Raw genomic sequence first — 24626 nt, 5'->3', positions numbered from 1 at the left:
AAAAATGGTTTATAATTCTGTGAGGATTCTGACGATTCCTAATAGCTCTCTTTCCATCGCTGAGTATCGTCTTTGGGTTTCGGTGTTATAAGCACTATTATTTAATATACTATCACTACTACTATTTATTCTTTAATTGTTGTTGTACATGAGAATATTCTACCATTGTGTAAATTAGACTTATTTATTAAGATTGTATATCTCTAGCTTTTTATTAATTCCTGTTTCATTTCAAAAACATTTGATAAATTGAAATCATGGACTACAAACAGTGAGAAATGTAATCTATAGTGATCTCTTTGCCTTACAAAGCAATATTACGATCAGAAATCAACTCTATATCAAAACAATATATTGTATCTACGTTAATGGTTACTCCAATGGAGTCCAAAAATAACCACTTACATATCGGTACTATCTTATTAATGAAATCATTTGAATTATATTCTCCATCAAAACTACATGTAAACTACTCTTTTTTTTTGAATAAATGGGAAACAAAAAGATCACCACTACAGCATTTTTCCTAAAAGAATATTACATTACAAAATGTTATTAAAATGTTATTAAAATAAAAATCTATTAAAAAGTATACAAGTCGTCAAAAACTTGAATGAGATTGTACGTATATTACGTTTTTCATTTTTTTTTTTTTTTTCAAAATGCAAAATCTAAATCTTCTTCAATTTCCATAAAACTATTATCACCAGTAGCTACTTCTTCTTGTTGTTGTTGTTGTTGTTGTTGATATGAATTTTGTAAAGCTAAATAACGATCGACTTTATTTTCAAAATTATCAAGATCATGATTCAATTTATATAAATAAGGTTCATATTTTATTGGAGGGAAATCAATTGCCAGTGACATTAATTTTGCCGTTGATTTACCAAATGTTAATTGCATAATTTCTTGTTCATGGAAACTAGTAAAATCTTTTGCATTAAAAAATTGTATTAAAATATCATCATTATTTAAAAATTGTAATAATTCTGATTCATTCATATGTTTTAATTTTTCAAGTTCCAGATTTTTTAATTCAAATGGTTTTTTAGTTTTTTTAAATGGATTATCATTTTCATTATTAAAAGAATATTGAGAATTTTCATATTCTTCTTCACTCATTAAATAAGAATAATCTTGTAATAAAGTGTTACTTGGATCTTGTGATAATTTAGTATTAAAACTATGATACTTAGTCCATTGATCACGATGTTTAATAAAATAATATAAATCATCTTCTTTAATCCATAATCGAAGTTTAGCAATGAAAATATACCCACCATGAGAATTTGATGATAATCCACTTCGATATTCACGAGTTAATATACTAGTATATCTTGAAGGTATATAACCAATTTCTCCTTCAACAGAAGATTTCATTAATGGAGATAATTCATCATATGAACTAAAATGATTATTACGACAATTATAAATTTGTAATAATTCATTAGCAGATTTATAATTATTATCTTTAATTTCAAAATTTTTCGGTAATTCAGCTAAATCACTTTTAGGAGTTTCACTATTGGATAATGCTAAAGCGGTTATATCAATATATAATCCAGTATCAATATCAATAAATCTGGCATCAATATTATTATTACCATTGCCCTTTTCTCTTAATGTAATAAATGATCCAATATCTAAGAAATAACGTCCAAATCCATCTTCTGGATCTTCAACAATTAATGTTTGATTAAATTGTAAAGATAATTTATGTAAATCCATAATTGGTACTTGTACATCAATATCATTATCCCAGGGGAATGCCATACCATTCCAATACCATGATAATAATGATCCATGAGCAATCCATGTCGTAATACCATTTTTTCTCGTGAATGATAACCAAGTACGAACTAATCGATGTAAAGTTAATGATTGTTCCACAGTTCCAAACAGAATTCCATTGAAAAATCTCCAATCATAATGATCACCTATATTTGTACCAATTAATCTTGATTCAGCAAAATATTTTGGTGGTCCTCCATGTTCAACTTTATCTTTTGAATATTCTAAACTTTGTAAATATTTTAATTCTTTAATAGTCAATTTTTCTCCTTTATCTAATCGTTTAGTATAATCAAATATAATTGAATCAGGATCATATTTAAAACTTTCTTTAGGGATATGTAATAAATAATCATTAATGACTTTTGCTGTATCAGGTTTATGATTCTTTTTCAATTTATGTAATTGTTGTAAAACATTTAATGACACATCAAAATTGTTATTAAAAAGATAAGATTCAGGTATGCCATTTCTTAAAAGTGGTGCACTATGTTTCACATTAACTGAATATGATCCTTCTGAAGTTAAAAATAAAATCAGTGATGGTGGTGGAGCAAAGGAATAAAGAAATGATTTACCAGCAATAATAGCTTTTTGTGGAGTGGTTCTTCCTGGACTTTTGAAAACATTGAATCCAGGATGAACAATTTGTTTATCATTATGATCCATAGAAAGTTTACCATTAGGAATACACCAATCGGAAGGTTTAGTGATTTTTTTCAAAGCATTTTCAACATCTTTAGCAACACTAGCTTTATCTTCATCAGAAAGTTTTTCAAATGCTTCATTAAAAAATGTAGTCATATCGATTTTTTCTCTATCACCACCATCTGAATCTAAACTAGTCAGCATTTCAATTTCATCATCTCGTTTAACAAATTTAGAATGTTGTTGTTTCTCTTGTTGTTGCTGTTGCTCCAGTTTATTCTTTTCCTCATCAATTCTTTGCTTTTCTTCTTCCAATTTTTTCTTTTCTTCTTCTATTTCTTGTTTCTCTTGTTCATGACGTTGTTTTTCTTCTTCTTCACCTTTCTTCTTTTCTTCTTCTTCCTTCTTTTTATCATCTTCAGCTTTTTTCTTTTCTTCTTCAGCTTTACGTTTATTTTCATCCCATTGTTTAGCTAATTTTTCCATTTTCTTCTTTTCAGTTTCAATTTTCTTAGCATCTTCATGAGCATCTAATATTGAACAATCAGGTTTATCTTTATTAGAAGCTAATAAATATTTATTTAATACTGACATATCAACCCAATCATACCAATTAAAAGGTATAGTAATTGATCCTTCAGAAGAATCACTACGTGCAGATGTCATTTGTTGATCAAGATAATAATAATACATTGCTAATGTGAATCGTGGATCAAATGGTTGAATCAACGGTTTTTCCATTGGTTTTAATGATTCTTGCACATTTTCTTCTCCATTCTTATTATTATTTCGAGGGTTATTATAAGTGAAATATTTTGGAATTTGTAAAATTGCTTGATCATCATTAATTTTAGTATCAAGTGACCAAAATTTATTTTCTAAATCATGTTGTCTTTTTTCATCAACAATTTGTTGTACTTTAACATTGAAATAAGCTTCTGGATCATTTTTAGCTAAATAATCAATGTTATAATTATTAGTTAGATAATTATAATCATATATTTTCAAAATTAAATCATCAAAATAATTGAATTTCTTACTATATGATGTGGTTGATAGTATGGCAAATGAACCAAAGAATAATAACCCTGAAATTAATGCTAATTGGAAATTTTTCCTTCGTGCCAGAAATATTAGATTAAGAATTCTAATAAAATATTGTGGAACTTTACTTGACATGGTTGTGTGTGTATATGTGTGCTTATTGATTGAGGGAACTAGTAAATAGTTAATCTCTTGATAAATGAAAAATGCAAATTTTAAATTCTAGGAGGGGCGGTGGTTGGTTGTTTAAGGGTTGGCTTCAAAAAAAAAAAAAAAAAAAAACTGAATAGTTAAACTTTAATTCTAATTTTAATTTTTTAACCAAGATTAAGTTTTTAAATAAATGATAGTGTCTTGTGTGTTTAGGTGGAGTATCTTAATGAAAAGAAACAGTTACTTTGGAAGGTGATTGATGTATATATATATGGTTGGTGGATAGATGGATGTATGTAATACGGCAAAGGAGCTAATGTGAAAAAAGGGGAACCAAAGTCAGGGCGAAATTTTTGGGAAAAATTAGGGCGGTTGAAGACTTTACTTTTGGTTTATCTAAACTTGAAAAAAAAAAAAAAATTTTTAAGAAAAAGAAATTCTTCTGTAATTGTTCTTTTAGTTTGTTGTTATTTGACTGGTTGTGAGTTGGGTTGGTTGTTTCAAATATAAATCAGTCTGACTGAGTAGTGGTTGGTGTTGATGTTGTATTCGTGGAATTCGTGATTTCTCAATGAATTAATATAATCCTTGTTACAATTTATTGTTACAAGTTTGAGTAAAACTGAATGAGTCTAGATCTAATATATATATATAGGTGAAGTATGGAAACACGGAATGGAGTATTTTGAAACAGTTGATAAATTGAATAAAGAATTCTTAAGGTCCCACTAGTTATATAAGGTAAGATTTAACGAATTGTGGTGATAAAAAGTAAAAGTAAAAAGAAAGAGAAAAAAAAAAAAAGAACAAAAACACTTTTCGGTGTTTGTAATGATGATTAATGGGAATACTCTTCTATATATATATATGAATGTATCTTTTGTAAAAGTAATTATAGTAACAGAAACAACAACAGGAATATTATAAATAATAAATAAGAAGATCATTGATGATGATGATGAATGAGACGGAACTAAAAACCAAGAAAATTATTACTAAAGTAGCAAATGTATTTCTATTGTTGTCGTTCTTCTTCTTGTTGATCATGTCTAAAAAATTTCGAACTAAAAAAAATTTAAAAGATTTAAAAAGTTTCTTTTTCTTTTCATTTTGAACACACATCTTCATTTCTAATGTCCATATAAGTAACCATATATCAAACTACTTTACTTAACTAAATTGACAAAATTTCATATAGTCAACAACGACAACAAATAGATATATGTAAAGTCTAAACTATCAACTAGTTTTATCTTTACTAGATGTTTCAATATTGAAGATATCGTCATCATCATCATCATAATCATCATTGTTGCTTTTTATTGTTCCATTACAATTGTGTTACGTTTCAAATTGCAGCTACAATTTACCTGTTTTGTGTAGTATGTAAGTTTTGTTATATCGTTTATATATTCACACAGAAGCCACACACCAGAATCATTACACCAAGAAAATTGAATTTCACCTCACATCAACTTCTAGTGTTTTCCATTCTTCAATTCAATCAAAATCCCCTAATAGCTTACACTTAAACAAACTTTAGTTAGAAATGACGATAAAATGATCTCATCTTTATGATTTACAATTCGAGTTTCCATTGTTACATTATCAAACAATAGATTAAACAACAAGGCGACTCATTTTGTTCCCTTCGCTGGATTTCTCCCATTATCGCCCCCTCCTTCCCCCTTCTCTTTCTCTCTCCTTGTTTAGTTGGATGGCTTTTGTACCATTTATACACAAAACACACACATACACCTACACCAAGACAACACCTCTGGTTTTAGTGGGTAATCTATTTTAAATGTTGAGCGTTTTTTGGTTCAATTTTTGTACACTCGTGTGCGGATAAATTAGGAGGCTTTTGCCTAAGGTTGTCCCGGATAAGAGAGAAAAAGAATTCCTAACATTTCTATACTTGGCTATGGTGGTGGGTGGGTTTGTGTGAACAATATAATATAATATAATAGTATATATTATACCACACCACAGAAGTGATGAATTTTCTTGTTTCTTGTTTCTTCAATGGTCTGGTTTATTTTTTTTTTTTTATTTATTTTTTGGGATTATCGGGTTTATTAATCAACTAATTAGCCGATTCCGTTAACAACCAAAAACTAGTCTACAGCAACAACAACTGCAAATATTATATAATATTTCTACACCTAATATAGATCTATTTGGGGTGAAAAATCCCGAACATTCATCTAATAAAAACGAGGTGATTTACAGCATAATTGTACATTCAGGTACACGCAATAGAAAAGAGCAAACGCGTTGTTGTTGTTAATGTTGTCTAGTTCTTGGATTTAGTTTGATTTTCTTATCTTGCGTTCTTTAATCTTATTCTAGGACTTTAATAGCAAAAGTGAAAACAGTCTAGAATATATCTATTTACGAAAAATAGTGTAGTGGCTGGCTAGTTGTGGCTTTGCCTTTCGTTCAAGAAAATCCCCTCCCCCCCCCCAACAATTTTTGTCATTATTGTTTCTTATAGCGAAAAGAAAGTTTTGTCAATGATCATACACTAACACCAAATATACACACTCTTGGCTGGTTTTTTTACCAAAAGGTCAAGTTATACACCAAAATTTTTTGCTAAATCATCCAAAGAAATGTTCATCTTGTTTTTTAAAAGCTATATATATATATATATATATCACGTCTAAACTGCAAAAAAATAGGCTTAGCACTTGCTCTTATTCTTGTGACTTGATATAAATGCCGAATTATCAAGTAAGGAGCTGAAAACGAAAAATATATATGAACCAATGAATCAATAAAGTTGATATTGTTATTCACCGGAAATATAATAAAATTGAGTTTTGTGTACGATAATTATTATTTAGTGTGTGCACCAAAGGTTAAAAAAGAAATCTTAGTTTGTTTGTTCGTGTGAGATTTCGATTAAGGAAAAAAAAAAAAGAAATTTTATTATTGCTACTACTCTGCTACGACTAAGGTATTTGATTCACACGACCATTAACACACACTAGTTAATTAGTTAGTTAGATTATAACAATAGAGATTGTTCAAGAAGGTGAATGGAGGAGGAGGAGGAAATTTAGTATAATCTGTATAGTTTATCCACCGCCCCCCCTTTATGATGAGTTTTAAACACTGAAAACAAAACTATAATTTGTTGGTGTGGTGTTATATCTCCAAATGCGGTATATTGTTGACCCAAAATAGATCAATAGGTGGATTTATTCAACACATTGTGGGTGTATATATGTGTGACTTTTACCAAGGTATAACAATAAAAAAAAGAAGAAGCCATTATTAATAAATCATTCAATTGAAATTATTACACCAATCATGAGTTTAGAATGGATATGAAATTGTTCTTATTAAATCCGCTTTCTCTCTCCTTCTCTCGTGTGACTTATAAAAGAATCATTTTTTGCCAAGAAATTTCTGGTTTGAATTTTGGTTTTTTATTAGGTTTTTAAGTCGTGATGCATTTGATAGATTTTTTTTTTTTTTTTGATTGATTGATTGCTAGTTCGTGATTTTAATTTTGGATCAAACTAATATGAAAAAACACTTTAGCCGTAGTATTATCTGAGCAGCAAACAGTGTATACATCTACACATAATCGTTAATTATTACTAAGTCTAATATGACTTATTGTAAGAGTCAACAACTAGTGTCTTGGATTGAATAGTATGCAAACTATACTACTGAAGTGCTCTCATTAGACGGATCAGATATGTATGCTACAATTTGTTGTCACTTAGAATGACAATAGCACACTTTCTCATGATAATAAGCTATTGGTAAGAGCATGTCTACTATCCAACAAAAATAGAATACTAAATCAACAAGAAAAGCGTGTCAAATATTAATAAATTGGACGCTTTTAGACGAGAAAACTGAACATATATATGATAGAAGACAAATGGAGTAAATAGAAACAAACAATCAATTGTAACGACCACCAGTAGTTAAGACAACTGGGTTACTCCAGGTTGATATAGTATCTCTATCAGTGGTAGTTATTATAATATATATTGACCTTTAGTTCCCCCGCCTTTTGCTTTATTTTTATATTTATATTTAATCTACATATGATCCTTCCATAGTAATTTGCAATCTTGTTTCCCGCTGTAGAAAATCAGCTTTATTCCGGTAGATGTTCAGATTTCAATATTTTTTTTTTTTTTCCTGAAAAAAGTTTAATTCAAATTTTGATTGATTTAAAGTTTCCACTAGAATTGTTGCAAAAAAAAAAAAAAAAAAAAAAATAAAATGTTTTTGCACTTTTACTATCTTCCAAACAATCTATGACAAGAACTACTTCCTTTAGTTTTTATTAATGAATCAATTGAGTTACATCTCAGAAACATTGATACCACATAACAGAGAAGAAATTTACAAAAGTACTTATCAATGATAAATAATTAGAAATCAATCATCTTGAAAAATATCATTATTTAATCAAATTGAGCTTGTTTAGACAATTTCTGTTTATTCGAGAACCTAGTTGAGATAAAAAAAAAAGAAAAAGGTAAAAAAAATAATCTAACCAACATTTTATAGGAAATTCAACGGTTGTTCTATACAAATTAAGAGAAGTTTGGAACAACTATGATTTAATTCCCTAGAAGATCAAAAAAATTTTCTTTTTTTTTTTTTTGATAACTATGGCTTATCTTAAAAAAGGGCACCAACCACAATCATATACGAACAGTAATTGTTCCCAAAAAAAGTCTAGTATATTAATGTGAATCCCCCCATAATAAGAAAGGATTAATCTTTCCCCAAGAAATTTCAAATCTGTTTATTATTAATAAAACTGATTAAATCTATAGAGTCGTGCACTTTTCCTCAAGATCTTTCGGTGATATCCGATGATTGCTGCATTGCCCAGATTTTTTTTTTTTTTTTTTTTTGTTTTTCTAGCGCCCCCCCCTCCTCCTCTCGCCCCAATTATGGTAATAAATTTCATCACCGCTACCAAACGAGAAGAAGAGATTTTTATTAGATTTTGTTACTCTTTAATAGAACCAATAAAATTTTTTTGATAAGACGGCGAATTAATATACACAAAAAGACTGGGATTCTAATCTCATCATGATTATCATCATTAGTAGTGGCCAAAAAAAGTGAAAAAAATAAAAAGAAACATATACGGAGAAACGGTAATCTTTCTTATCAGATATGTTATTATAATTGATTAAGGGCATTTTTTTCAAAATCTGGACCAATGGGAACAACTACAGGAACAGAATCACGAGCCCAGTTTTTGGTAAATACGGGGGAAAAGGAGGGGCAGGGGAGGATGAGATCATGTCATTGATATTGCTATTACCCTTCTACAATGATTTACCCCACTATATATATTCCTCATATGTTATTAGTTCTTTTGTAGTCTGAATAATTGAAATTGGGAAACCAATAATTGACTAGCATTACTTTATAATATCTCTCAAAATCAATCTTTTACTTCTAAATTAATCGTAATCGGGCATTTGCAGTGAAATTAGATCTTCATTTCGTTATCTTCATTTTTCTTTTTTTTGTTTTTGAGAAATAATTTATATTTTGATAACGGACAAATGCACTGGCGAAGAAACAACCAGGGCCACCTCATTACATACAGGAAACTAATGCCTTTTTTTTTTTTTTTTTTTTGCAAATCTCTTCTTTCTCAAAAAAAAAAAACAATCAAAATCTATTGCTTTTTATTTTAGTTATTATCAATAAAACTATATCATATTTTTATAATTTAAGATTAGAAATTTTACAAATGAAATATAAATAAACGATTAAATAATTGGGGTTTTTTTGCATTATCCAATTTTTTTTTTTTCTTTTTTTTGAAAAGTTTATTTTTTTTTGAAAAGAAGCTACTATCAACCACCATAACAGCACCATGTCAAATATTCAAAATACTTTGAAACGAATGGTTCGTAAATGGACCACTAAAGATGGACTTCTAGGAGATTATGATTATAAATATTTATTTACTCCAGATATTCCATTTATAACTAAAGAACTTAAAACTCAACCATTTTTCGGAATTGATTCTGATATGCCAATATTATTAGGAGCAATATTAGGATTTCAACATGCATTAGCCATGTTAGCTGGGATAGTGACTGTACCCATTATGGTTGCTTCTACTGCCAATTTATCAGTAGAAATTGAACAATATTTAGTTAGTACATCATTAATTGTTAGTGGAATATTATCATTAATTCAAATCACAAGATTTCATATTCCTAAAACTCCTTATTATATAGGAACAGGTTTATTATCAGTTGTTGGAACATCATTTGCTACTATTACTATTGTCACTAAGGCATTCCCTATGATGTATGCTGATGGTACTTGTCCTATGGCTAGTGATGGAGTCACAAAATTACCATGTCCTGATGGATATGGGAAAATTTTAGCTAGTGCTTGTTGTTGTGCATTATTAGAAATTTTATTATCATTTATGAAACCATCAATATTACAAAAAATCTTCCCACCTTTAGTTACTGGTCCTGTGGTTATGTTAATTGGAATTCATTTAGTAGAAAGTGGATTCACTGATTGGGTTGGTGGAGCTAGTTGTCAAAATTCTGAAACTTGTACTTATGGGAAATTTTCTGCTCCTTGGGGTGATGCAAAATTTATTGGATTAGGTTTTTTGGTTTATGTATCAATCATATTGGCAGAAAGATTTGGTGCTCCAATTATGAAAAGTTGTGCCGTTATATTTGGTTTATTAATTGGTTGTATTGTTGCTGCTGCTGCTGGTTATTTCAGTTCCGATAATGTTGATGCTGCCCCTGCTGCTAGTTTTATGTGGGTTCATACATTTAAATTAACTGTTTATGGTCCAGTCATATTACCATTTTTGGCCGTCTATATTGTTCTTATGATGGAATGTATTGGTGATGTCACTGCTACTAGTGATGTTTCTCGTTTACCAGTTTCGGGAGAAATGTATGAATCAAGAATTCAAGGTGGAGTTTTAGGTGATGGTATTTGTGGTATACTTTCCACATTAATGACCATGACTCCAATGTCAGTTTTCGCTCAAAATAATGGGGTTATTTCTATAACAAAATGTGCTAATAGAAAAGTTGGTTATTGGTGTGCATTTTTCTTAATTGTTATGGGAGTATTTGCTAAATTTGCTGGTGCCATTACATCAATTCCTAAACCAGTTCTTGGTGGGATGACAAGTTTCCTTTTCTGTCTGGTGGCAATTAGTGGTATTAAAATTATTTCTACTACAGAATTCACTAGAAGAGATAGATTTGTTTTAACAGCAGCAGTATTACCTGGATTAGGAGCTACCATGCTTCCAAATTGGTTTGAAAATGTATTCACTTATCAAGGTGATAATAAATCATTAAAAGGATTTTTCAATGCCATTATTGTGGTGGTAGAAAGTGGATTTTGTTTATCAGGGGTTATTGCCGTGATATTAAATCTTTTAATTCCTCAAGTCGAAGATGATGTAGAAGAAATTAATGAATTGGTGCTTGATGTCGTTGGTAGTGCTACTGAAAGTGCTAGACAGAAATTTGAAGAAAAAGAGGGGGTTAAATTAGAAGCTTTAAGAAGTCAATTGAGTAATATTAAAAGTAATGGAGGAAGTCAAAATGGTATGACTGTACTTCATAGAAATGATGGATTCCCTGATTTGAAATAACCTCCAGAAAGATGATAGTAAGACAAAATATTTATCGAGTTGATCTCGAGATTGTTTTTTGGTCAGTCATTTTATTGTTTGTATTTAGTTATATTATATATATATATATATCTATTCATTGATAAACACGTTTACTTAAGGGTGTATTAATTACTCGAACTGTAATCTATATGATCAATTGAAAGCTCCAAGTTTAACAAAACTACAAGAATTAAATTATAATATAATCAGACAAGTATAATAATAAATAATATAGTATAATATAATATAATATTAAAGTAAATGAAATATTTCTATGAAATAATTCCGGAAAGAAAGAAAGAAAACTAACTTCCCCCCCCGCCTCTCTCTCTCTCTCTCTCCGAACTTTAATATTTTAAAATGAAAGAATAAAAATGTAAGCAAGTAAGGAAATAATTATCACTTCAATGATAACAATCAAAACCAATTCCAAAATTTGAACAATAATAATGATGTCGTCTAGTACAAAGTTATCTAACAAATGTGGTTGATTGAGTAACTTTGTTATACGACATGAGGAAACTTTATCATTATGTTAAATTGTTATATAAAAGTGAGAATTGTAATTTGGTGTTGTTTCTTTTGACCTCATGCGAGGCTTGAGTGTGATTTAGTGAATACTTGAATATAAGAGTTTTCCACATATTAATTAATTAATTAATTAATCTTAGTCTGAGATCGGGGGGACTTAGGGCGTCTCACCTAAAAGATTGGTGTTCTAATCCATTAAACGACGTTAATCACTATATTCGAACAAAGTACTCTCAAGAATTATATTACGCTGGCCGCACCATTGCTTAGAGTATAAAAGAGATTCTATTATACACGACACATGGGATTCGCCCTATTTATAATAATGATTGTCGTGTGTGAGCACCGTACTCAACAAACGGAACGATTTTATATAATACTTTTTTTTTTTTTTTGCATCATCCCCACCACCTCTTCTCCTCCTCCACCTCCACCTCCTCCCTTCCTTCCTTCCTCATTATCTGCCACGTGACTTGTACATCAATTTCCCAATTAAATATTAATTTTACTTTACTACAAAATATGAGTTTCATGATATTACAAATAATAATCAGATCTTAGCTTATTTATCCATAACTGAAGAGTAAAAGGAAACAATAGATCACGTGCGGTTTGGTTATTCACAATTGCACGACGACTATTTTTTTTTTTTATTTTTCTTCTAGCCGCGGTTCTTTTCCAAATTTCGGTTAAATTGAGTTTCGCTTTATTGTAATTTCTTTGTCTTTGTCTTTTTCTCTCTCTCTCTCCAATCCAATGAAGTTTTATGCGATTACAATTCCAATCAACTACCCGGAGCACCAACAGCACCAACAGATTTGATTATTTATAAACTGTGCCATATTGTTTTATAAATATAAATATTCCATTATTTCTAATTTTTAATTTCAAATTTTATTCCAAAAAAAAGAAACCCATCGCAAAAGGTAACTATTCAATTATTTGATTTATTTGTTTGTGTAGTATAGGACTTCATTTTTCATCTTATCAATTGCTTGCTTCTTATTTCTAACAATATTTGATATATCAACATCGACATCAACATCAACATCCATTACACAACTGATTATGAGTTCAATTTCAGGAATTTCTAATATTTCATCAATCACTAAATCTAAAGCAATCAACAACAATAAATCATTATTACCAATTTCAATATTATTAAATGTTCAAAAAATATTGAAAAAATCAATTTTTTCAAGGAAATTTTATCAAGAAATTAATGATAAAGTATTAAGTAAATCTTCTACAGTGGATCAAAATTTATATTTTATTTGTTATTTTACTTTATTAATTTCTGCTATTTTAAATAATAAACCAAAAATCATTTATTTTTTGAAAAATCAATGGTATAAATTTATACAATTAATCAAAAATACTACTGGTATATCATCAACAACAACAACAACAACAACAACAGCAACAACCGAAAAACAAGAAACTAACCGTATTGGTTCTTCTTATTTGGATAAAATTTTAAATCCAAAACCTCCAATTTATATTGAAGGAAAACCATCAAAATTAGCTTATCATTTGAAAAAAATCAATAGTTATTTAGCTGATATAAGAATTTTCAATCGATTAACTGATTCCATTAAATATATGCCATGGATAATTGATGAATATCAATCATTTATCAATATAAATGGGGATATTCCAAAATTTGATAGATTTATTAATTTATTACAATCATTAAATTGTCTTATTTTAGAAATTTTAGAAAATTTAGGATGGTTAACTGATCATGATTGGATAAGTACTGGCAATAATGAATATTGGTGTATTGAAACTTATATTTGGTGTTGTCGAGTTTGGGGGGTTTATTTATTAATTGAAATTATGGAAATTATTCGTAAAACTCCAATGAATAAATGGTTAAATAATAAACAATGGCAAATCAATTTATTTAAAAATATTATTCAATTACCTTTAGTTTTACATTGGTCATTAAGAAATGGTTGTTTAAGTCCATTTTGGGTTGGTGTTTGTGGTTCAGGAGCAAGTTGGTGGAATTTTAAAGATATGTGGATGTCAATAGATTTATCTTAGAACAAAAAAATAGATTTTTGAGTTTAAAATATATGATAATAATAATAATAATAAGAATAATAATAATAATAATATATAAACTATGAAATATTACAAAATATGTGATTTGTTAAAAAAAAAAAAAAAACTATGGTTGACTTGATCCCACTCCAACTCCTTTTTTTTTTAGTCAAAACCAGAATTTCTATCAGCTTTAGCAGCTTTTCTTTCTAATGTATCCCAATCTTCTCCACTTTCTGAATCATCATCATCATCATCATTATCATCACTTCCAGAATAATCATCACTTTCTTCACTTGCATAATCATCACTTTCTTCATCTTCATCTTGAGGATCTTCATCACTAGCTTGAAATTCACTTTCTTCATCACTTTCTTCTTCTTCATCACTTTCACCTTCACCAGTTAAAAATGACCAACCACCATCAATGAAAAATTGATAAGGATCAGCTAATACAGTTTTCATAATTTGTACCCAATTTAAATTCATTTGTCCTTCACTTATAGGAATATCAACATCAGTTAACCAAGATTTAACATCTTCTAATAATTCCACTGGGATAGTATTAATATGAATTACTGGTTTATTAAAATCTTTGAAAACAAATACTAAATCAAAATTTTTTAAACCAAATTGAACTCTTTCTAAATGAGCAATTTCAATTTCTTCTAAAGTTATAACTAAATATGGTGGATCAATTAATTGAACAAGACAATCTCTAGTGGGGACACATAATACTGATGATCTAAATGGTACACCTTGAAATCCTAATTCTCGAAATGGTATATCTAAATCAACCATACCATGAGAAGAATCAGCAATTAATTCAGCAAATCCTTTAAATTCTTTATCTAATAAAGCTTTTCTTCTTCGTTCTTCTTGTTCTTGTTGTAATTCATCTTCATCACCATATCGATATTTCCGTTTACGTCCACCAGTTTCATCAAATGCCATATCACTAGCTTCACGATAAAATTGAATATCAAAAGTTTTCCTTTTCCCAATCATTATAGGATTTTTTAAATGACAATGAATTAAAACAATTAATTCATCTTTACAAGGTTGGAAAAATAAATGTTTAATATTTGAAAATAATATATCAACTTTTTGATCATTTTTAAAACTTGATTGATAATATCTTAAACCATTTTCATGAATTTGTAAAATTCCACCTAATTTTTTTGTATCAGGAGTTGGTCTAATAAATATATTATCTAATTTTTTAATTCTTGAACCTTTTAATTCAATTAAATTAGGTTGAATTATAACATCAGCCATTTGTTTTTTTTCTTGTTCACGTTTAACTGAATCTTTTTTCAAATCTTGAATAGCTTTATAAACATCAATCATTCTTTGACGATCTTTTGAACGAATAGTAATTGATCTTAAAAATGAATTATCAGGAGAATCTTCATAAGGTAATTCTTGTTTTTTAGTAACATTACCTCCAGCACCAGGAGAATTAAAATTTAATCGAAGATATGTAAAATCTCCTTCTTCATTTTGTGATCCATTTTTATAAGAATTAATATGAAATGGAATTGGTCTCCCTGAAATTGGTAAAATTATTGTTTGATTTTTATAATCAATATGAATTTTTAAATCATTAACACTATTAGGAATTTGTGATTCTCTAACATAAGATTCATATTTTTTAAAAATTGGTTTAAAATCATCACCATCAGTTGCATCAGCTTTAGAAAATCTTGTTAAACCTTCTTTTAATCTTTTTTCATGTAATTTACTTTGAATTTCTTGTCTTAATTTTTCAGAATTAGCTTCATCAGCATTAATATTTTCATGACGTAATTTTGATTTAAGAATCGTGGTATTTTCTTTATTAGATATTTCCAATTTAGTGGTGGGAGGTTGTGATATACCTGGTCGATTGTTATTACCATTCTTATTATTATTATTATTATTGCTATCATTATTATTGCTATCATTGCTATCATTGAAAGAAAAACTTATGGCGGGTCTATCTTTAGAATAATTAGTTAACAAAATTGATGAATCATCAGTAATTTTAATTGTATCAGTCAATAATAAAGCATAATTAATTTTATTCCCCCCTTGAAAATCTGATAAATCATTAAATCCAATAGTCAAAGATATAATTTGTCCAGTTGTCAATTTTCTATTAATTGTTTTACCATTTAAAATAAATGTCAGATCTCTAAATTCAATACCTAATAACCAACCACAATTTTTTGTGAAATGATCAATTAAATCTGGTCTTTCCTTTTTAATATAATCTATAGTATTTTGATAAACTTTATTAGCAAAAATACCATCTTTTAATAAATTATCAATAATATATTTTTGTAATTTTAATAAAAAATCATAATTTTTTTCCATTTCTTTAGTCGGATCAATTAAAAAAGTTCTAGCAATATTAGAACAATAAGATTTATATCTTAACCCAATAGATGATAAAATTACTCCTTCACCAATTAATAATTTATCATTAGATATAGCACTTGGTTTTAAATCATAATCACCACCATTTTGAATAATTGGTGAATAACAATATTCAAGATATTCGGGATCAAAATCTTTAATTGATTGTAATAAATTTTTCCCTAATTTACTTTGTAAATACCATTTATTATTATCAATTTTATCTTCAATTTGATCAGTTAATTGACTATTAGTGATTTTTTTTTCATCATCAACAATAATCATCATTTCATTAACAAATGTATCCATCATAACTACACTAGCATTAGAAGCAATTTTAGTATTATTAAATTCTTCAGAATCTTTAATAGCTAATGATTGAGAAATTGTTAATGCTAAATCAATAATATTTAAAGAATGATTTTTTTCATTTAAAATTTCATTCCATTCATCAATAAATTTACCTTCATATTTATCTTTTAATACTTTCCCATATTTATTACCATTTTTATTCATAATTTCTAATAATTTAATAAACAATTGTTTATTATGATCAATATCTTTAGTTCTAATCCATAATTCAATCATATCAGGTTTTTGATTAGTTAAATGTTTTAAATATTTAGATTTCCCTTCAGAAGTAATAAAAATACATTTATCTAAAGTAATATAAATTGCTGTATGAACAAATTCATAACCTAATAACCAATTTTGTAAAACGGTGGATTTTTTATAAGTATTTTCATCACTACGACCACCAACAATAATTAATGCTTGAGGAATATTATTGGCAGAAAGTTGTTTTTGGAAAATTGATAATCGTTTATAAAATAATCCAGGATCAATGTTTACTTCTGACATGATAAAAATTTAATAAATGTATTATTATAAAGTTATCAAGAAGAAGAAGAAGAAGAAGAAGAAGAAGGATAAAGGTTTGCTATTCTGTTTTTTTTTTTTTTTCCTTTCTCGTTGTGTTGCGTTGTGTTGTGTTGTGTTGGAATTGAATTGAATTGAATTGAATTGAAAAATTTTGAATGGCAAGTTTTGTCTCTTTCTTCTGGACAGGACGTGTATTGGATAATGTCGGACACCACAATAATGTCGTTTCTTTTTTTTTTTTTTTTTTCACGCGTCGTACCAAACAACACGACACGACACGACACGACACACACGCGTGGAATTCTTCTTCAATGGAAAGATTTTATCAACATCTATTCTATTCTTCTTCTTCTTCTTCTTCTTTTTCTTCTTCTTCCTTCTTCCTTCTTATTCTTCTTCTTCTTCCTTCTTCTTCTTGTTCATTCAAACATGTTTAGACAACTGAAAAGACGTACTGCTGGTAGAAGAAATTTTGAAGATAATAATAATAATAATAATAATAATAATCTTGATGAACCAGAAATTTCTAAATATCTTAATCCTTCATCATTATATAATTCAAGATTATCATTTTATGATTTACCACCAATACAAGAAATTACATTAGAACAATTTGAAACTTGGGCTATTGATAGATTAAAAATTTTAATTGAAATTGAATCATGTTTAGCTCGATCTAAATCATTAAAAGAAATTGAATCATATATTAAACCATTATTATTAAAATATTTACCATTAAATCCATCACCAGGATTATTATCAACAACAACAACAACAATAGATTCACAATCAAATAATAATTATATATTAGAAAGAATGAAAGATCATTATAGTCATTTTATTCTTCGATTAGTTTTTTGTCGTAATGAAGAATTAAGAAAAAATTTTATTAAAAATGAAACGATATTATTTAAAATTAGATATAATTTATTACAACCAAAAGAACAACAAGAATTTATTGAATTAAATCATCATAAATTAAATTGGCAATATATTACATCAGAAGAAAAAATTCAATTAAATCAACAATTATTTAATTCTAGTGGGAATTTAATTAAAAATCAATTTTTATTAGATGGAGAAAATTTAACTAATGATCAATTAAAAAAATTTATAATGTTTAAAGAAAATTTTATTAAATTACCATTTGAAAAAATTTCTACTAATAATTTAATTAATAATCGATCAATTTATTTATTTAAAGGTTATGGATATTTACCTAGTTGTTTACAATTAAATTTATTATCAATTGAATTTAATAAAATTTTAAATGATAATTTAATTAAAACTTTCCAAACAATTCCAATTTTAGAAGAAGATGATAGATTATTACCTTTACTTAATAATTTATCGAAAAATTTTAAAAATTTTCAATATGAATATGAATATGATCAAAATCAAATTAATAACAATAATAATGATAATTTAAATTCTGATATAAATGCAAAACTGATAATAACTTCAAAAATTATTAATCATTATCCATTATGTGCTCAAAATTTACAACGAAATTTAATTATTAATTCTCATTTAAAATATGGTGGTAGACAACAATTAGGATTATTTTTAAAAGGTATTGGATTAAATATTGATGAAGCTATTAAATTTTGGTCTTATCAATTTACAAAATCAAATTCTTTATCATTAGAAACTTTCAATAAAGATTATAAATATAATATTCGTCATCAATATGGTTTAGAAGGTGCAAGAATTAATTATAAACCTTGGGATTGTTCTATTATATTATCTAAACCTCGTCCTAATTATAAAAATTTGGAATATCATGGTTGTCCATATCGTGATTTTAATTTAGATGTATTAATTAATAATTTAAATAATATGGGGATAACTGATCAACAAGATTTAAATACAATTATTGATGATGTTAATAAACATGATTATACTATTGCTTGTACAAGAGTATTTGAATTAACTCATGAAAAACAATTGAAAAAAATTAAAGAAAAAAATAATAATAATAATATCAATTCAATGATGCATATTAATCATCCAAATTTATATTTTGATAGATCAAGACAATTAGAAAGAAGTGAAAATAAAGATAAAGAAGTTAAGGTTGTTAGTGGTGGTGATGGTGGTGTTGGTGGTGATGGTGGTGATGATGATGTGTCTAATGAGTAAATGCATAAACCTGCATAAACACATTTAAATAGGAATTTGTAAATTGAAATAAAATGTTATCTGTTGTTGTTGTTGTTGTTGTTGTTCTTTAAAGGCTTGCCTTGAGTCGAGGTCACTTGAGATTAAGCATTCATTAAAGATTGAAAATGCTCAGTACCAACGGATGGATTTTGTAAAACTGTTTTGTCAGGATTGTTCTCTGACATATTGGATTGAAGACAACAATAGCTAGTTCAATATATATTATAATTTATTGTTATTAATTCTTAACTATTTAAGAAATCATCAAAAGATTCCTAGTGGTTAGTCTATAAAGAAGATTTTATTATATTTATAATCTACCTTTGTCTTTCTAAACCACTCTCAGATTTCATCCCTTAAGTGGGGGGGGTTAACTTAAGTAACAATATCACAATTTATATTCACAATGACAACTATTCTCTTAATCAATATTCTCTTAACAATATTCTCTTAACAATATTCTCTTAATCAATATTCACTTATCAATATTTCACTATAATAAAAACTCACATTAACAACATTAAGGTATTTACCTCATGATCAGTATAACCTTATCAAGTTTTCACATGATCAAGTATTTGCATTAGTTTACTATTCAACAGCTTGCAATTGGAACTATGTTGGTTGGTACAGTGGTATGTATGTATGTATAGGTTATGTGTATGCGTGTTGTGCGTGTGCGCGTTTTCGCTTGTGTTGTGTGGTTTGATTTTGTGTAACTTTCTCATCGATTCTAATTTGGTAAAATCTGAAACATGGCAAACTGGTGGGTTAAAAAAGAGTAAACAAAATTGAATTCTGAAACGTCTGAAACTTTCTCCTCCTTTTTGTAACATTATCAACATTATCAACATTATCAACAACATTATCAACAACAACAACCATAGCAAAGCCTCTTTAAACGATTGGAAGAAATAGTTTTTTTTAGGTTTAATTAATTAATTAAGAAATGATACCAAAAGAGTAAGATCGAATTCATTCACAGTTAATAATAATATATTGTTGTTGTTATTATAATTATTATTATTATAGTTGAAAGATAGTTGAAAGCGATTCTAGATTCAATTTGGTTTTCTCTCTGTGTTTTGTTCATCATCATCAAGATCATTAAGATCATTATTACATTTTGAACAACAACAACAACCACAACAACAAGAACAACTGTTACTATTTTCTTTTTTTTGTATATATTCCAATTCAATTCAATTCAATTCAATTATTACTATCATTATTATTATGATTTATCAACAATAACGTGAAGCACTTATTTTTGCGTAATATTAATAATATGTAAGGTACTTTTTTTTAAGTCGTCGTCGTCGTTTCTGTTTCTGTTTCTCTCTCTCTCTGAATTGTGGAACACAACAACAACAACAACATACCTCTTTTTCAAACTATGAAAATCCCCCTCGCCCCCCCCTGACATATTTGACCCGCCTTGATTTCTGGTCTACTACTACTTCTCTCCCCCCTCCCCGCCGCCCCCTGTATTGAGACTTATTGGTCTATCATCAATCAATCAATCAATTAATCAGTGATTTTTACAACTTTTAGTGTTTTTGATTTGAATTGTAAAACAAGGGTAAAACAAAAACATCCCCCCCCCCCCAAAGTAGCAAAACATAATATGATGATGAATGCATTGGTTGATTGGTTGATTGGTTGGATGGATGTTGTTTTGTGATATTTGATATTTCCTAAAACACATATTCTTACTTAATTTGGCAAGACCAGACAAGACAAGGCAAGACAAGGTAAGACAAAGTGTATTAGTTTGAATTTTTTTTTTTTATTTTTTTATTTATTTTTGACGATTAAATCAAGAGTGAAACTGATAATAATTATGTTTAAAACGTTCTACTATTACTACTATTACTACTACTACTACTACTACTTATTAACAATTAATACTCTATTTCATTTTGAAAATAATATCTGATGATGATGATGATTTTCATTAATTTGTTATATTTCTAAAAATGGGAGATCCGTCCATTTCATCTTTTTTTTTTTTTTTAGACAAACAAGATTCAAGAAAGAAACAAAACACGATAAGAGAGATATATATTTCAAAATCAACTTAAACTTAAATTAAAACTAAAACTAAAACTAAAACTAAAACATTTTAAAGGTACACAAACTAAAAAAAAAAAAAAAAAGGAGTATTCTTTTTTTTTTTTGGTGTGGTGTGTAGTGATGATGATGGTAGTGATGGTGTGTAGTGATGGTGATACTACTTTTGATTAATTTTGTTTTACATTTACGGTAAACATTTAATTATATTGTTATTGTTTATTAATATCAACATCACCAGGTTAACAAGATGAATCTTTTTTCTTTATTTCTCCAGACCAAAAGCCTAAACAAAAGCATAAACAAAAGCAAAAGCAAAAGAAGAAGAAGAAACTAGTACAAATTCTTTTCATTCTTTCAAGTAAGAATGAATGAAGAAAAAGAAAACTGATTTGTTGTTACAGAATTTAATTGGGGTTGTGGTAATAATAGTAGTAGGCATACATTAGTAGTAGTAGTATCAGTGGTAGTTGGACCATTCTCTTTCTATTATATTATAACAAATATAGCTTCTTCTTTATTGTTGTTATAATTACATTACATTACATTACACACTGCATTACATATATATATATAGGTATATGTACATGAGAATAGTAGTGATTTTCTTTTTTTTTTTAAAAAAAAAAAAAAAAAAAAAGGAAATAAAGAATTGAATTGAATTGAATTGAATTGCTTAAATTAGTTAACATTCTTTAACGAAACATACATACATTCTTGTAATATGTTTTTTTAACTAACTAAAGTAAGAAAGAAAATAATAAGAAGAAGATTTAAGTAGATTTAAGTAGATTATTTACTTTACTTATCATCTATTATTATTCTAAACAATGAGAATCATTAACCCCACCAACAAACAAACAAACAAACAAAGAAACAAAGAAACAATTAGAATGAAACTTGTAATGAAACAATTTTTTTTTTGAGAGAATAAGGTGGTAAAGATATAAAGCATGGCTTGGTAAGGTAGGTAGATAGGAGTGGAGTGGAGTGGAGTGGAGTGGAGACACAATACCAATACCAGTATTGTGTGAATGATATGAATGGAAAGTTTAGGAAATAATTGATATAATGTAGAATCAAGTAAATCACAGTTAATAAGTAGAAATGTGAAGATGTTGTAGTAGTAGTGGTAGTGGGAGTGGTAGTAGGAGTAGGCTTGGGCGTGGTCGTGTAAGAAAAAAAAAAGAATTAGTTTAGTGTAGTGTAGTGTAGTGTAGTGTAAAATACATAATGCATAATTATTGTGATAGTATGGGGGGGGATGTTTCAATTCAAATTTTTTTTTTTTTTTTGCTTACTTTTTTTAGTCGACTATTTACTACTTACTACTTACTACTACTATTACTAAAATAAAGAGAGAATTGTTTTTTTTTTTTTACCCCCCCAATCAACCAACCAACCAACCAATCTAACATATATATATATATATACTTACTTGTATTCTCATTTCATTCTTCTTCATTTTCTTCATTTTCTTCATTTTCTTTTCTTCTTTCTTTCTTTCTTCTTCTTTTTAAAATTCAAAGTTATATATCAACTATTTAATCCTTCTTTCCTTCTTTCCTCCTCCTCCTCCTCCTCATATCAACTTTTGTTTTTTGTTTTTTGGTTTTGTTTTTTTGTTTTTTGTTTTTTTTTTGATAGTTAAATTTAATTTAAATTTTATATAAACAGTCACTCCTTATATCTTTATTTTTCAACTTATATATTATTTATTTTAAATTTACTATCCCCCAACCCCCAACCCTCAGACCCAACCCAACTACTACATATTATTATTAATAATTTCATTTTGTTTGTTTATACGGAAACAAAAAGAAAAAAAAAAGAAAGAAAACCCCCTGTTTTTCAGTTTTTTCAGTTTTTTTAGTTTTTTTTAGTTTTTTTTTAAATTTTTTTTTTTTCAAAATTTTACTTGTGAATATTTGACCACGTCATCAATAGATATATTACTTTACAAATGATGAATATAGATCAACATCATCAGCTTCAACAACAACATCAACATCAACAACAAATGTTACAACAACAACAACAGGCTCAAGCACAGGTACAGGCTCAACAACAGGCTCAACAACAGGCAGCAGCAGCAGCAGCAGCAACAACAGCAGCTAACGCTGCTGCTGCTGCTGGTGCTACTTCTTCTACTACTCCTCGTCAAGTATCATTCAATGTTTCTGATCATTATCAAATTTTAGAAATTGTTGGAGAAGGAGCTTATGGTATAGTTTGTTCAGCTATTCATAAACCTTCACAACAAAAAGTTGCTATTAAAAAAATTGAACCATTTGAAAGAAGTATGTTATGTTTAAGAACTTTAAGAGAATTAAAATTATTAAAACATTTTAATCATGAAAATATTATTAGTATATTAGCAATTCAAAGACCAATTAATTATGAATTATTTAATGAAATTTATTTAATTCAAGAATTAATGGAAACTGATTTACATCGAGTTATACGAAGTCAAAATTTATCTGATGATCATATACAATATTTTATTTATCAAACTTTAAGAGCTCTTAAAGCTATGCATTCAGCTAATATATTACATCGAGATTTAAAACCTCTGAATTTATTATTAAATTCAAATTGTGATTTAAAAATTTGTGATTTTGGTTTAGCAAGATCAATTGCTTCACAAGAAGATAATTATGGATTTATGACAGAATATGTTGCTACTAGATGGTATAGAGCTCCAGAAATTATGTTAACTTTCCAAGAATATACAACAGCAATTGATGTTTGGTCAGTAGGTTGTATATTAGCAGAAATGTTAAATGGTAGACCTTTATTCCCTGGTAGAGATTATCATAATCAATTATGGTTAATTATGGAAGTTTTAGGTACTCCTAATATGGAAGATTATTATAATATTAAATCTAAACGAGCAAGAGAATATATTAGAAGTTTACCATTTTGTAAAAAAATCCCTTTTAATGAATTATTTGCCAATAACAATAGTAGTAACAAGAATATTAATCCTTTAGCATTAGATTTATTAGAAAAATTATTAATTTTTAATCCTATTAAAAGAATTACTGTTGAAGATGCTTTAAAACATCCTTATTTACAATTATATCATGATCCTAATGATGAACCAATTAGTAATAAAATTCCTGAAGATTTTTTCGATTTTGATAAAAAAAAAGATCAATTATCAATTGAAGATTTAAAAAAATTGTTATATGAAGAAATTATGAAACCATTATAG

General features: G+C 27.6%; 6 protein-coding genes across 6 annotated transcripts, besides 2 other annotated features; 4 read left to right on the top strand and 2 right to left on the bottom strand. All coding sequences in view use genetic code 12, as the record gives it.

Moving 5' to 3' along the window:
- Positions 1-657: 657 nt before the first annotated feature.
- On the bottom strand, positions 658-3618 carry MNN4 (positive regulator of mannosylphosphate transferase, putative; the record flags this gene model as incomplete). Its single annotated transcript, XM_002420200.1, has 1 exon — positions 658-3618. The coding sequence occupies one exon, from the start codon at positions 3616-3618 to the stop codon at positions 658-660; it is 2961 nt and encodes a 986-aa protein (XP_002420245.1).
- A 5896-nt stretch (positions 3619-9514) lies between these two features.
- On the top strand, positions 9515-11290 carry XUT1 (high-capacity xanthine-uric acid/H+ symporter; the record flags this gene model as incomplete). The annotated part of the gene is made up of 1 exon (XM_002420199.1): positions 9515-11290. One exon carries the CDS (start codon positions 9515-9517, stop codon positions 11288-11290), a length of 1776 nt encoding a protein of 591 aa, XP_002420244.1.
- Positions 11291-11764: 474 nt separating this feature from the next.
- Positions 11765-12128: a mobile genetic element.
- A 782-nt stretch (positions 12129-12910) lies between these two features.
- Positions 12911-13891, top strand: CD36_46000 (conserved hypothetical protein; the record flags this gene model as incomplete). The annotated part of the gene is made up of 1 exon (XM_002420198.1): positions 12911-13891. The coding sequence occupies one exon, from the start codon at positions 12911-12913 to the stop codon at positions 13889-13891; it is 981 nt and encodes a 326-aa protein (XP_002420243.1).
- Positions 13892-14056: 165 nt separating this feature from the next.
- On the bottom strand, positions 14057-17152 carry SPT16 (FACT (FAcilitates Chromatin Transcription) complex subunit, putative; the record flags this gene model as incomplete). Its single annotated transcript, XM_002420197.1, has 1 exon — positions 14057-17152. One exon carries the CDS (start codon positions 17150-17152, stop codon positions 14057-14059), a length of 3096 nt encoding a protein of 1031 aa, XP_002420242.1.
- A 222-nt stretch (positions 17153-17374) lies between these two features.
- CD36_45980 (subunit of DNA primase, putative) lies at positions 17375-19315 on the top strand (the record flags this gene model as incomplete). Its single annotated transcript, XM_002420196.1, has 1 exon — positions 17375-19315. The coding sequence occupies one exon, from the start codon at positions 17375-17377 to the stop codon at positions 19313-19315; it is 1941 nt and encodes a 646-aa protein (XP_002420241.1).
- A 97-nt stretch (positions 19316-19412) lies between these two features.
- Positions 19413-19937: a mobile genetic element.
- A 3435-nt stretch (positions 19938-23372) lies between these two features.
- Positions 23373-24626, top strand: CEK1 (ERK-family protein kinase, putative; the record flags this gene model as incomplete). The annotated part of the gene is made up of 1 exon (XM_002420195.1): positions 23373-24626. One exon carries the CDS (start codon positions 23373-23375, stop codon positions 24624-24626), a length of 1254 nt encoding a protein of 417 aa, XP_002420240.1.

The sequence above is a fragment of the Candida dubliniensis genome, chromosome 4 (genome assembly GCF_000026945.1).
Source record: "Candida dubliniensis CD36 chromosome 4, complete sequence".
Lineage (NCBI taxonomy): Eukaryota > Fungi > Ascomycota > Pichiomycetes > Serinales > Debaryomycetaceae > Candida > Candida dubliniensis.
The sequence above is the reverse complement of the archived record's forward strand: the minus strand, read 5'-3'. Positions and strand labels throughout refer to the sequence as shown.